The 14,446-nt window shown below is 36.5% G+C and overlaps 1 protein-coding gene across 11 annotated transcripts in view; it reads left to right on the plus strand.

Moving 5' to 3' along the window:
- Positions 1-14,446, plus strand: part of LOC145684179 (uncharacterized) — a 692,246-nt gene that overhangs the window by 176,963 nt on the left and 500,837 nt on the right. Inside the window, exon 1 of one of the 11 annotated variants that reach the window (XM_081756198.1) lies at positions 8,315-8,723. The exons of the other annotated variants lie outside the window; for them this stretch is intronic. Within the exon in view, the coding sequence (XP_081612324.1) occupies positions 8,617-8,723 (107 nt within the window). The 5' untranslated portion in view covers positions 8,315-8,616. Of the gene's footprint in view, positions 1-8,314; positions 8,724-14,446 lie in introns of those variants that run through there. 11 annotated transcript variants of the gene reach the window in all.

A 14,446-nucleotide genomic window follows, 5' to 3' on the forward strand; every position in this document is an offset into this window, starting at 1 on the left:
GTGGAGATCCCTGTATATACCGAGAGTGAGTCCCTTAGATTAGGTTCATATCCTAGGAAGGATATAAAAACAGTAGTAGTAATTAAAAATATCATACCGTCTTTTATGCCAGTATGATTTTCACAGATGATGCAATACATTCGTTAGAGAGGGCATGTTGACTCAGTGGTATTGCGCTTACCCCTGGTGCGTGAGGTCCCTGGTTTGATCCCCGACCATCTAAGTTTGTGTTGGATAGCATCACGCTCGTGGGTTTTCTCGGGGTACTTTCGTTTCCTCCCACTTTCTCATTCCATTAATTCTTTCATCATTATTAATTTGCTTTAATCATCGTCTCCTTAGCCTAAAAGGGCATAAGTGTGGGACATTAAACTTAAATATTTTCTTTCATTTCATTTTCTCACACAGGACACCATGTGCACGAGACATCGTTTGGATGTCCTACAAGCCCTATACTTGCTCCGGACATTCAGACTCATAGCCAGTAGTCGAAGTGAGACGGTATGCGGTGGTATGCCATACCGCCTCTGGTTTTTCTGTAATGAGGACATACCGTCCTTGGTTTTATAGTGATCAAGACAATGTTTAAATAGTCGCTATGTTGAGTCAAAATCATAATAAAACATAGCACCTTTGCTTCTTTTCCACTTCGAACACTGCTCATAGCTGAGCCTTTATGAAGATATTCACGTGATTTCCTCTGGATTTGAATGGAATGTGCCTGTCCTGGGAGAATATTTTAATGTCCAAATTATGTATCGTTATTATCCTGCAAGAAATGCTCCTTACGAATCTCGCAGTATGTTCCGTTTCCGGGACATAAGCATACATATGGATTTCCATAGGATGTTCATGGTACCTCACAGCTAATATTCGGACTTCTAGTGGATATTTCTATATTCCGAGAGTGAGTCCCTTCGCGTGAGTTCATATCCTAGGAAGGATATAAAAACAATAGTTGAAATAACAATAGTTGAAATTAAAAATAACACTGTACCATCTTTTATAACCTTTTGAAGTTAGTATGACATTTTCACAGATGATGCAATACATTCATTAGAGGGGGCATGGTAGATAAGTGATAGAGCCCTTATCTCTGATGCGTCGGGCCCTTGGTTCGATTCCCGGCCAAGGAAGTTTGTGGTGGACAACATCATGCTTGTGGGTTTCCTTGGGGTATTCCTGTTTCCTCCCACGTCATCATTCCACCAACTCTTCCATCATTATTCACATGCTTTAATCATCGTAGTCCCTTATCGTAAAGGCCATAAACGTGAGAAGTTAAACACAAAGATTTCATTTTCATTTTTATATTCGTTAGAAAAGTTTCTAATAAACATAGTTCCCATTAGTATCTACAAATTATACTGTATTTTGCTACTAGTCACACGTAATGAATTTTTTTTTTTTTTTTTTTTTTTTACCTTCATCAATATTAAGTATTGTAGTAAACGTTTGGTCTTAATTTCATTCAACCTCTGTGGGTCCGCCATTTTGTAATTTGCAAATTTTAGCTAATAACTTTAACTGACGGAGGGAAATGAAGGGAATAAACAAGGAGCAGCAAGGACATCTATCGGTTGGAGGATTCTTCACGGAGATGTGTTTAGCAGAAGTCAAGGAGTGTGTTAAACAGTAGTAATCGAGTAAGTAGATACAGACATTACTCCAAACACTAGATACATAAACAGAAGACACGCGCGTCAGCATTCAAAATAAGACCCATTTAACAACTAGTGGGCACATTTCACACTTTATTTTTAACAGTACACGTACTAGAACCCTTTCGTCCGTCCCTCGGCTTTACACACATTTTAGTCACATATTAGACCTACGTAGCCTTCTATAATCGAGGCTTACTCGGCCTCGCGAGGGTTCAGCTTAATATCCTCAATAATAGTGGCAATGCCATAAGGGAGACAAGGGGTGGACGCCACCCCAGGGGCTAACCCCGATCACCGACTACCCCTACCCGCCCCAGACATAATTTATTCTAATGTAAGTCAAATAATATAAAACTATCGTTTTCGGTACCAATAAATAAAGCTGCCCTTAAGAAATGTCCCCTGTCCCCTGCCTGTTCCCCTACACTTTCGGGATCGATTTCCGGCTGGACTTCATGTGGTTTGGATCCTATGTAAGCTATAGATTTATGCCTCATATAGCCTCGCTGCTAAAAGGGAAGCTGAACTCAGAATCAAATTAACATAACACTGATACCCGTCCTAGTAGTGGGTGAGGTGTTAATGATTTCTTTCTCTCATCCTACAAATTTTACATTTTAAAAAAATCGTAATAAAGCAAATCTACTTAGATATTTATAGTTATTTTTATTTTTATTCACTTGTAGAACCTTGTTATATAGATAGTATTACTAAAATAATAGTACTTTTATGACTAACGAATCATACATTGAGCCAAGTGAACTTTGTGGTGGACAAATACCGTGTGCGTGGGTTTTCTCGGAGTTCTGCCGTTTCCTCCCACTTTCTTCATTCCACCATTTCATTCATTTCTCATAATCACCGTCTCCTTTAGCCTAACCGGCATAACCGTGGGACGTAAAACTCAAAGATTTCATTTCATTTTTTCATACATTGAAAGTTAAAACATTAAAACCTAATTCTAAGACATTGTATTTCGTCATTTCGTAAGTAAGAAGTTTTATCACGCGTTTTCCAATATCGACAAATATTTCAATATCACCTAAACCAGTGAGGTGCAAACTACTTCCCGCGGGCTAGATGGAACCCCTTGAAATCTTCTATCCGGCCCGCGACATAATTCCTAAACTGACGAATGAAAAGAAGGATTAGATACTTCAAAAGAGCTGTATTAGAAACAGACTGACAAGTGGGTGTTCTTATACATCTGAGAATCAGTGCATTCCAGTTTGAACCGGATTATGAAAACTTGAATCATTAATACGACTTAATATTACAAGAATTTTGTAAAATGTGCTATTGTTATTTTCAATAAATTATAATGGGCTGCCTCTATTTTCTCCCCTTAGGGTGCTCTCCTAAAAAAGTTTGTCCATCATTGGCCTAAACCGTCAGTAAATGGGTAGTGATATATGCGGTAATAAATCATGTTGTTATTCACTCAAGTGACTGAAAATTAACTTAGACCGGTCTACCCATGTCGAAGAAACGGACCGAAGTATTATCTATCGGACGAGTTACTCCGTATGATTTGAGAGTCGCTGATCCTCTTGTGTTTATATGGTGTTATTGGTTGGAGGAGATGTCGAGGAGGTATGAGGTGTCCATTACTTTACAGGATGCTCAGAACATAATAGCACTAAAATTCAATTCACACAATCTATTTCTTGATTCGTTGTGTTATAATATTGTTATAATGATTGGTGTCATTTGAAGTGAGAAACGAGAGAAAAATCATCACACAAAGTTATGTATTCCGATATTTGAAAATTATATATAGTATTAAAGCTTTGTAGAAAGAAAGAAAAAGTGGCTTCATATTGCACGTAATAAAACAACAAAGAGCTGCTCTGTGCGGTAGACAGAAGTACGAAAACTGTTATTAAAATTGGTATATTTTATTCAACCATATTATTCAAAGTACATGCATATATCCACCCTGTAGACCAGTAGCGTAGGCAAGGACTGATACACTCAAGTCAACTTCTCTTACGGTTAGTACAGTGATATCAAAAATAAATGCTGCAAATATCCAGTATATTCCATTTGTGCCTTATAATACGACTTTTCTCATACTTTTTCACAAGTATTGTAAAAGTGTTACAAAAAAAAAAAAAAAAAGAAAAAAAATTACTTCCCAGAAGTTCTCTTTAATCCTGCCGACAATTGGTTCTTTACTGTATTCTTCTATATTCATGCCTCATTTTCGTCGGCATATTCATCAAAATTTACCTTCTGTGAATGCAAATAGAGAGCATTAAAAAAAAAAAAAAAAAAACACGATGCTCAAACTGATACACAATCATAGTCATACATCTTGCAAATAAAATCAGAAAAATAAACACACTGCTGAACAAGACTGCACTTATTTAATGAAAACACATTAATAAAAACAAAAAGAAAACGTGTAAATGTGTTTTTATTAAATAAGTGCAGTCTTGTTCAGCAGTGTGTTTATTTTTCTGATTTTACGATGCTCGTTTTTTTTTTTTTTTAATATTTTATTAAGCACTTGCTTAGCCGTATTGTTAACGCACGTGACTCCGTAGTATCTGATCCCTGGTTCTACTCCCAATTCGATCACTAAATTTTCCGGTGTTGACCCATTATCATGAAGGGCCGCTGTGGCTCAGTAGTAAAGCGCTCACTTCTGATGCGTGGAGCCCCTGGTTTGATTCTAGTTCGCATCAAGTTGGCCTTGTGGGACAAACACCATTGCGTCGGTTTTCTCGGATTTCCACTTTCCTCATTCTACTATTCCGTTCATTATCATCTTCGTCTCCCTTAGGCTCTGCAGGGGTTATCAACCTATGGTACGCGTACCACTGGTGGAACGCGAGTCGCTGTTGGTGGTACGTACGACATATGGCAGTATTGATTAATAATATGCTTTGGTTGTACGCTGGTGGAAAAGGTTGTTCTAAGGCGTAATCGTGGGACGTAAAACTGGGATTTCATTTCATTTTTTCATCATCATGAGGGAATTAAAAGCTACGTGAATTAAGAAGTAGCGAACTCAGAATTTCTCCTCAAAGTCAGGAATAATGACACCTAAAATGTGCCGCTGACCATGCATCACAGAGTTGAACGGGCTATATGTGGCTGGGCATAGCCCTTCATGCATTGTTGTGGCAAAGAATTTAGTATTTATTTCTATCTGTCAACTAATTGCATCAGTATTTCAAACACGTACAACTAGAGAAAACTGAAAAGAATTAGACTTGTTTATTATCTGTCTCCCCCGCAACTCGACTCACCTCTGTGTATTGAAATAAAATAGCAAGAGCACATGAAAGTCTGTCCGGCCATGCGGCAAACATTACAGGTGGTGACGCATGGGCAGTGCATCGTTTATACTTGTATAATGCTTTTGCTATGCTTCTTCGACATAGCAGTTTAATTAGACCCATGCTGTATTTTCTCTCCCCCTCTGTTGTAGACGTATTAAAGTAATGTGTGTTTTTTTTTTTTTTTTTAATAATACCATTTAATACTCTTGAAGTTCTATTTTAATGTGGAAAAATTAAGTTAGCAGCCATTTACATGATTTCATGTCGATTCCGTTAAATAGTTTTACGTATTCAGCACACAACAGGACTGCTTCCATTGAATTTGATTCGGTCTAGAACATTCTTTTTATTTTTTTTTTAAATACTACACATGAAAGAAATCTCAAGTAAAACCAATACCTGTGGCAACCCTGCTATGCAATTGACTTCACTTATAAACAAGGAAATTGTTCGCAACTTCCTTGCATGCACAGATTAATCAAACGAGTAATAGTTGTAGTTTATTTCAGAGCGAAAGTACTGTCCTCTTGTGTTTCCATATTTAAATTATTTTATTTAAATGCCTTCTCTGTTGTCTCCTAAGTTGAAATTGCACAATCATAAAGTACGCCAATGCACTAATCACGTGATTCACACTTGGTAATGATTTAAGATTTTCTCCGGAGGCGGAGGATTTCAGTACGCTGGGAGTAAAAATTCGTGTTAGAAAAAAAAATGGGGAATCTAAATTGAGCGAGGCTTCAAGTTTCGCCTATCCAAGATTCACCTAATACCTCCTAGCTATGCAAACGTCAATCACAGCGACGACATAGAATTAATTTTGTTATTAGGCGAAAATTGATTTTTTTAAAACTTGATTTAGCTCGCATACGTTGGTAGTCCTGAACCTTACTAGTAGTTAACATTTTCTCTTCAAACTGTTTTCGCGCTCTTATTAAATAGTCCAGTATGTAGATCAAACTTTTAGCAAGAATTAGTAGCTTCATGAAACTTGCAGGGTAGTTTCCTTTCATTAACTATAATAATATCCTGAAATTTCCTCTTAAGCTTCATCCAATATGGCTGCCATATCCAATTTGGCCGCCACTGTCTATAGAACAATCATGTTTTCCTTAATTTCTTACCGTAGGTTCAATTCTACGGTCTTGGAACTTATAACAAAATATTTTGTAAATAAAATTTCATTTGATATATATAGTTTATCTCTGCAGGTCAGATAGATATAAAGTTACAGATTTTATGATTTATACAAATTCTCTCACTTCATTTTATGTTTTCTATAAACATTCTGTAACATCATGTAACATTTTCATATCTTGATGTCAAATAAAAATAATATCTAGTCATATACTGTAATTGTACTTTATACTCTTTTAATATGTACGTTTTAAAAATATTATTTTTAAATTTAGAAATTACAAATTTTTGTGTCATTTTTTGTCAGTACTACCAACATAATTTTACAACGATACTTGTATTTTTTTTAAAACATCTTTATTTGTATTTATGGGCAAAAGGTACTTTTAAAATATGCACAATCTGTTCAAGAAAGGAAGAAGAAGAATATGAAAAGAGAAATAGAAGTAATTTCAAGGATGTTATAAAATAGAGGATCTGCCCTTACAACAAAATCTTGAAGCCATACGTCACAGTTTCGCCACCCCTACTCTGCCCGCTCCGGCCAATAAGATCGCAAAGTTTTGAGCCAACAATCATGGCGGAAACAAAAGTAGCCAATCAGAGGATGGTAGATACGAGAGTAGCCAATCAGACGTGCCGATGCTCGGTTGTTTTTTGGCTTCATCGATTTAATAGGATGAAGATACATATGGGCAGATCCTCTATTTATAACATCCTTGAGTAATTTCTTTTCTGTTGTTATGCGATGATATTTTGTTATGATAGTGTTTCGACGATCTGAGTTTAGTTGTCATAGCAATGAATAGCAACAAAAATAAATAATATAAAAAAACGAAGGATCCATCTCGTGAAAACTGTATGTACAATTTTTAAAGAGTGTGTAAATGTTTAACTGTTACGTACTACAATAAAAAAGGTGATTAGATGTATTTCGATAAATCAGTAACCTTGGTTATATAAATATACAAACTGCGGACCTTACGTTACAAATTGGCGTAATCTGTACCAGAATTTCGTCATAATTTCGCTTTGTGCAAATTTTAAAAGCCAAATCTTAAATTCAAGCTTCTCCTATATTTCCGTTGAGTTAACAACTGTAAATTCAATTGCCTGAGGTTATTAGGAGGAATTTTGAATAGGCGAAAGTTGAAGTCACCAAATTCAGCATTATTGAATATATGGCCCCGAAAGAGAACTTCGTTGCTCCGGGGGCCAGTGAATTCCTCCCAGGGCATCCCCTGAAATCACTGTTCACAGTCATTGCCAGGTGAATATAGGGAGGTCACCTATTGCGATAGGTACTGCCCGCTAGGTCACCTATTGCGAGAATGCCGAAGGTTCCTCGTAGAGTATGCAATAGCTAACACTAGACTATATTTTTAAAAAAAAAAATCCGTTTGATATTAAGATTTTCCTTAAATGATGCCCATTATCCCCATTTTCCGTAGTATCGTGGAATTTCGTCAAATTCAGACTTTACTGTATATCTTAAAAAGTGAGTTACTTAAAAAAAATACATGTAAACATTAAAAGGGAAATACGCTAAAGCTTCAATGAAAGACCGGTAAGAAAAAAAAAGAACCAGTAGCAGAGAGATGCTTGAAGCAAAAGGGAGAAAAGATGATCACAGGTTCTCGTCTCTTACGTAAGATGTTGGTGGGAACAAGTCAAGGGAATTTCAGAAGGAAACATATTGTCTTCTGTCCATCATTCGTCGCCACTTTATTAGTTTTTTATGTACCTCAGTAGAATCTTCCTTACGATTTTTTTTCTTCCTCAATTTTTTTGAGAAGGAAAAAACAACAAAAGAAGTATCTACTGTGTTAGAGGAGTCTTGGTCAAGGACGGTAGAAACATTTCAAGGTATACTCTCAAAGAAGACTCGTTGAGCGATTATACAACTATTAAAATACAGGAAAACGAACGTATTAGTTTGAAACCTACTCGTCTGTAAACACTGAAACATATTTGTTCTCAGTGTTACTATTTTTGATAACGTTTAAATATCCTCTCCCCCTTTCTTGTGTTTTTATCTCAAAACACGATATATATGTAGTTCTCTTTTTTGTTTATATGCTTTTTTTCACGTGACTAAGTGACGACACAGCCTATGTATGTAACAGGTGACTGCGAATCCATCAGTTTCTATCACTTCGTCTCTACCTACCTGTTGGGGGGTTTTGTAATTCTTCATACTAGCTATGTTATCTTGCTGCGTCAGTCAGTGATTATATAGAAACCGCTCAAGGCGAAGTGGAGCGGTCGGTGTGAGGTTAATTTTTGTGTGTTTGTTGTGCCTTCCTGATTAGGCAAAATAACACATACAGTGAGACAATAGAAATGTAGATTTATTTATGTTTTTAAACATCTGCCTTTTGTGTGCTAATGTGGTGTGCAATTTGTGATTATAATGCTGTGGTTTTCTTCTAGATTGTTATCCTAAAGACAGTAATTATTTTGCGTTTTCTTGTGTTGGAAAATATTTAGTTTAACGGGAATTTTGTGTGTTGACAAATTCGAAAATGCCAGCGGTGTCATCTTTATTAACTGGTACCGTTTCTGTGAGTGTGATGGTTGGTGTTTTTTCAGGGATTTTTTATTTGGTTGTAGCAGGTATCAAATGGGCTGGGTAAGTATATCATAGGATTTTACTTTTAAAAAATACAAAAAAGATTATTTCAATATGTAGCTTAGGAATACATATATATATATATATATATATATATATATATATATATATATATATATATATATATATATATATATATATATATAAATGAAAGTGACTATGCTTGTGACTTAATCACTCTTGAACCACCCAACCGATCTCGATCAAATTTTCAACATAGATTAGGTTTAGTAATGGTTTTCATCATTTCACGTTGACGGTGCAACTTGGGGACGAGCAGGGGGAGATACATAAAAATGATCGAAAATAACCGATATTAGTATCGAATCCATAGTTTTCGGGGTCACTGAGATGAACAGTGACACTTCCGATGCCCTTTATATCGAAATTCAGCCCCGCAACTTGGGGGAGGGGGAAGAGGGGGATATATATAAATGATCGAAAATGACCAATATCAGAGAGTACTTCATTAATAGTAAAATGTGACTGACTAACGGAATATATTACTAATTTTTTCTTTTTTTTTAACCCAGCGAATCAGGTAATTAAGGCTAGTTAATTATATTGATGAGTTTTTTATTTACTGTTAGTACTTGGAACATCTACTAAGAATAGGAATAAAAATGGAATGATATTTATAGTTTAATTTTAACCTCCCCCGTTTATGCCCCGTGGGCTAAAAAAGAGATGCATGATTAAAGTGAAAGATTATGAAATAACTTGTGGAATGAGAATGTGGGAGGAGAGAGAGAGAGAGTTTCAATAAAACCCACGGAAATTATAGTGATCAGGGATCGAACCAGAGCCCCTCACATCAGAGGTGAGAGCTCTATCATTGAACTACCAAGGCCCCCCATTGCTGAAAAATACAATGAATGTGTTTTCGGATATGAGAAAAGCGTGAAGGTGGCACGGTGGTTCAGTGGTAGACTGCTTACCTCTGTTGCGTGAGATTTTCGGATTGGTCCCCGGTCAATTAAGTTTGTGGTGGACAACTTCTTGTTGGTGGATTTTCTCGGGTTACTCCAGTTTTTTTTTTTTTTTCATATTCCCATATCCACCAATTCTTCCATGATTATTCACTTGCTTTAATCAACGTCTCCTTTAACCTAAAGGTAGGCCCGTAGCCAGCTCAAAAATGTAAGGGGGCCCGGCTGAACTAAGGGGGGCGATCCAACTATATTATAGTTCATTTGCAAGCCTACCGTGAAATTTTAGGGGGGCAGCAAAAATTTAAGAGGGGCTCGGACCCCTAGACCCCCTGGATACGGGCCTGCCTAAAGGGTATAATCTTAGGACATTAAAATGAAAGATTTCCTTTTATTTCAAAAGCATGGATGAAAATACTTAAATTGAGCTTCTGTGTTCGTTCTTATGTAACATCACCATATAAGGGGTTCACTAACAACATGAGCTCCGAATCATGACGTACGACCAGAGCTTGGATTTGATACAGTTGACAAGCGGACAACTCGTCATGCAAGATAAAGATCAACCCTCATAGTTTAAATCGTTCCCCACTACATTTTCTTGCCTCCAAGAAAGATTGATCGTAGGTTCACGCCTCCGTTCTGGTATTGGCGGATATATGTGGGACGGAAAAGTGCCCAAGGAAAGGAACCTTCCAAAGATTTCTGATAGCATTGCAGCAGATAAAGCGCTATCATTGGTAAATACAATAAATATATCAATTTCAACATCTCTCTTTACAGTTCAGCATTTTATTTTTCCTTATTGTATACGTCAAAAGAAAACAAGTTCATTTTTGATATGATGTGGACTAAATATTATTATCTGATAAATATGATATTAGTTTCAGTTTGTTAAATAGGACTGGAATTTTCGCACTCGATTTTTCCTGATCTTTTCCTTCGTGTAGGGATGATTCAGTGGTAGAGCGCTCGTCTATAGTGGGAAGTGCTTCTGCTTTGATGTTACGCTATGCCAATTAGTAGTGCACAACACTGTGCAGGAACGTACACAGGTATTTATTTATGGGTATCTAAAGATTTTCGGGGAGTGTCACATTCATTATGAGGATAAATTAAATAAAAACTGTAAAATTATCCCTAAAATTAGACTAAATTTACAGACAAGTCGGTATTTCGGAGAAATCCGAACACCCAGCAAGGGCGCCGATCCTGGGGGGCCAAGGGAGCCCGGACCCCCCAAAGCTTATGTGCCTCGCCCTATTGTATTTACCGTATGAATATACAATATTTGGCATAATTTGAATGCAGGGTCTAATTTGTCATAAAATCCTCATATATACTGTATACCTTTTGCATCTGAATGGACCCTCCAAATTTACAGAGAAATCGGGGCCCTTGACCCCCAGGACCCACCGCCTGCGTACATTTCTAACATAGTAGATTTTCGCAGTGTTCCCCCGCTTTCTTTCGCGGGGCCAGAGGAAATGTTGAAGTTCATCCTGATGTTCCTCAAAGCACACCTAGACAAATCTAGTTAGGTTGGTGCATTTTCATCATGGAAGACTGCATCGTTGTTAACTAACAATTTTACGATATGATAATACCTGGTTATCTAAAATCTTAGATATATTGTAGTGAGATACTAACATGAAGTTACTTTAGTATTTATGTTAGGACATGGGCTGTATCCACATTTAGATATGTGAATTAATATTAGTGTATCCGCATGTTGGTTGGAGGACAAAATCAAATTAATAAATACGAGGAGTGGTCAAAATGTATATTACAAAGCCTGCGGTGAAACGTGGTGTGCAATGTATATTGTTTCATACATCCAATACAGCTAACAGATAGTACATACGAGGTTATTTTTCTACATAGTCTCCATATCGGGATGAGTTTGAAGGTTCCTTCCTGGGAAAAATCCTGTCCTTGCGCGTTCAGAAGACACGTTGTCACGAAATATTTCACCTCCGGCACTGCAGAATATCGTGCATAATGTGACGAACGCTTCCGAATGGCATCCCCTATTCTACCATCACATACCGTGACTTGATCTCTTGTTATCCAGAATTAGCTCTTCCACGCTCCACGTGAGCTGTCTTCAAATGTGTTGATGCCATACTGGGTCGTCCACTGCGCTCCTCGTCGGTGACGTTTTCTCGACCAGCCGCAAACTTGCGACACCATTCTGCGACATGGTAATGAGACATTACGGTCTCTCCGTAAACCTCAACCAACTGACGGTAAATTTCAGCCATGGTTACATGTTTCGCCTACAGAAATCGAATAACTGAGCGGACTTTTTCACGAGACCAGTTTTCCACACGAGTCGCCATTTGTACTTTACCCACAACTAGCGCCGTAGGTGGCCAGTGGCTGAAACTTTGCACAGTTGCCAACTCCATGTATTAAAATTATCGCACATTCCTCATTTCTCTATAACAGACGAAACTCCAGAAATATCGGCCTTGTAACCTTAGTTTTTGATCATCCCTCGTATAAATAAAATTGTTATTTGTAAACAAGTAAATCTTTTAATTAAATACGATTTTAACGTATAGTGTAAAGCGAGCCAAAGGCTTGGGCGCAACAGTTAGTACTATATGCATAACTAGCTGAAGTGTCCGTTCTTTCATGAGGAGAATCGGTTTGTGGGACGCATTTGAATCCAGTTTCTTCCTCTAGGGTAAACATCTCAAAGAAAGAGCAGTGTGATAGTATTCAGTTGTCCTCTTGTCCAGTGTCAGTTTAAGCTACATAAACAGATAAACTGACTTCTATTTTCTTTTATTTTACATACTTCCTTACGAAGTGGTGTACACTAGCTAATATTTCGATATATTCTATACACAATAATTATCTTACTGTTATTTACCTTCTTTTACTAATTCATGAATTAGGGACAATAATCTTTAACTTAAGCATAATATCTTGTATTTAGACACAATCAAAATTCTTGAAGTGTTTTCACATCCCATCTTCATAGCAACAAACACAAAACAGCATTTGTCATTTGTTTTTTTCAGTACTTTCCGCTCGAACTTGCCTGCAAATATCTCAACCATTATTACTTTCCTTATTAATAATCTTGATGTTGCGTATCTAAAGGAAACTCGTAATTGCAGTCGGTTATAGTATATGGTGTGAAAATCCTGGAAATAAAGTTTAAACGTGTTTAGAAAGAAAAAAAATTGTTGCTATGGAATTCAAATAAATGAAATGAATCCCTTATTAAATTTTACCCCCTTATGTTATCATTGACATGTTGTTGCTAGGGGCACTTTCTCCCTCTAGGAAACCCTCTCGGGAAAACTTACGTGATGAAAACCTTTCACCAATATATCGTTACAATCATATATATACAGGGTGTTTCAAAACAACACCGACAACGTTTGGGAGATGATTCCTCACATCAAGATAACATAAAAAGTATAGACCGACCTGGGTGTAGAAATGCTTCCTTTCGAAGTTATAGCCTGCCGAAAACATGAAAAATAAATTTTAAAAGTCCATAGATCCAAAACTATGGGACGTACCGTAGTCGGATCAAGACTTCACTTAGGAGTAATGTGTGGGCTATCCAAAAATACAAGTTTCAGAATCATGCGGTACTCACGCAACAATTTCTATAGACGGAGTTTGGCTACGGGCATATACAGTAATTTGAAGTTACGGGCATATATAGTAATTTGAAGTACTCTCCAACTACCTCCATAAATATGGTTGTGTAAGTACCGCAGGATTCTTAAACATAGATATTTTAATAGGATACATACTAGTTCCTAAGTGAAGTCTTGACCCGACTACGGTAGGTCCCATAGTTTTGGAGCTATGGACTTTCAAAGTTAATTTTTTTCATGTTTTAGGCAGCCTATAACTTCGAAAGGAAGCATTTGTGCTCCCAGGTTGGTCTATACCTTTTGTCTTATCTTGGTGTCAGAAATCACCTCTCAAACGTTGTCAGTGTTATTTTGAAACACCGTGTATATATATATATATATATATATATATATATATATATATATATATATATATATATATATATATATATATATATATATATATATATATATTAGAAACAACGTGAAAGAACAATGACATTTTCAATTTATCAAGTTGAAGTGCACACCACACTTTCTATTGAAATTCAGTGGACACTGTCAATTATCTCAGGTGATGATAATTTGAACAGCAGAGTAAAGTGCGTTATCACACTAGAAATTGTAAACATAAGTTCAATAGTCTTTCTTTGATTCCGTCACAAAGCACTGAGTACTTCTGTTTTATTTACATTGATCTTTCAATAAATTTATTTATTTATTTATTTATTAAGATACAGGATGCTATAGGTCTATTTAGACTCAAATCACTGACAAATTATCAAGAATAATAGAAAAAAGGGTAGGAAAAAGTTGGCTATGACCTACGTTAAGGTAGCCATATTTTTCGCGAGCCAAAGCGAGACGGTTCTCACCGGGAATCGAAAGCAGGGCCACGTGCACTGAAGGAATACACGCTAGCCATTAAACCAGTGGAGAGGATTTTCACATTCCGGAATGTAAATATCTGAATTGAAATTTGAGAAAATAATTTGTGTATCAACCGATAAACATCACAAACGCAACCATTGTTAAAGTTTGTTGAGCCTTGGCCTTAACTTGATTTAAACTTTTACTTATAAGATATCATACAAGTCTGTAAATTATCAACCCTAAATTAATCTATTAGTCATTGAGATAGGCATTCCTACCTTTTATAAATTGCTCCTGCTTTATAATGAAATCGAAG

This window comes from Thermobia domestica, chromosome 1 (assembly GCF_964235325.1).
Source record: "Thermobia domestica chromosome 1, izTheDome1.hap1.1, whole genome shotgun sequence".
NCBI classification, from domain to species: domain Eukaryota; kingdom Metazoa; phylum Arthropoda; class Insecta; order Zygentoma; family Lepismatidae; genus Thermobia; species Thermobia domestica.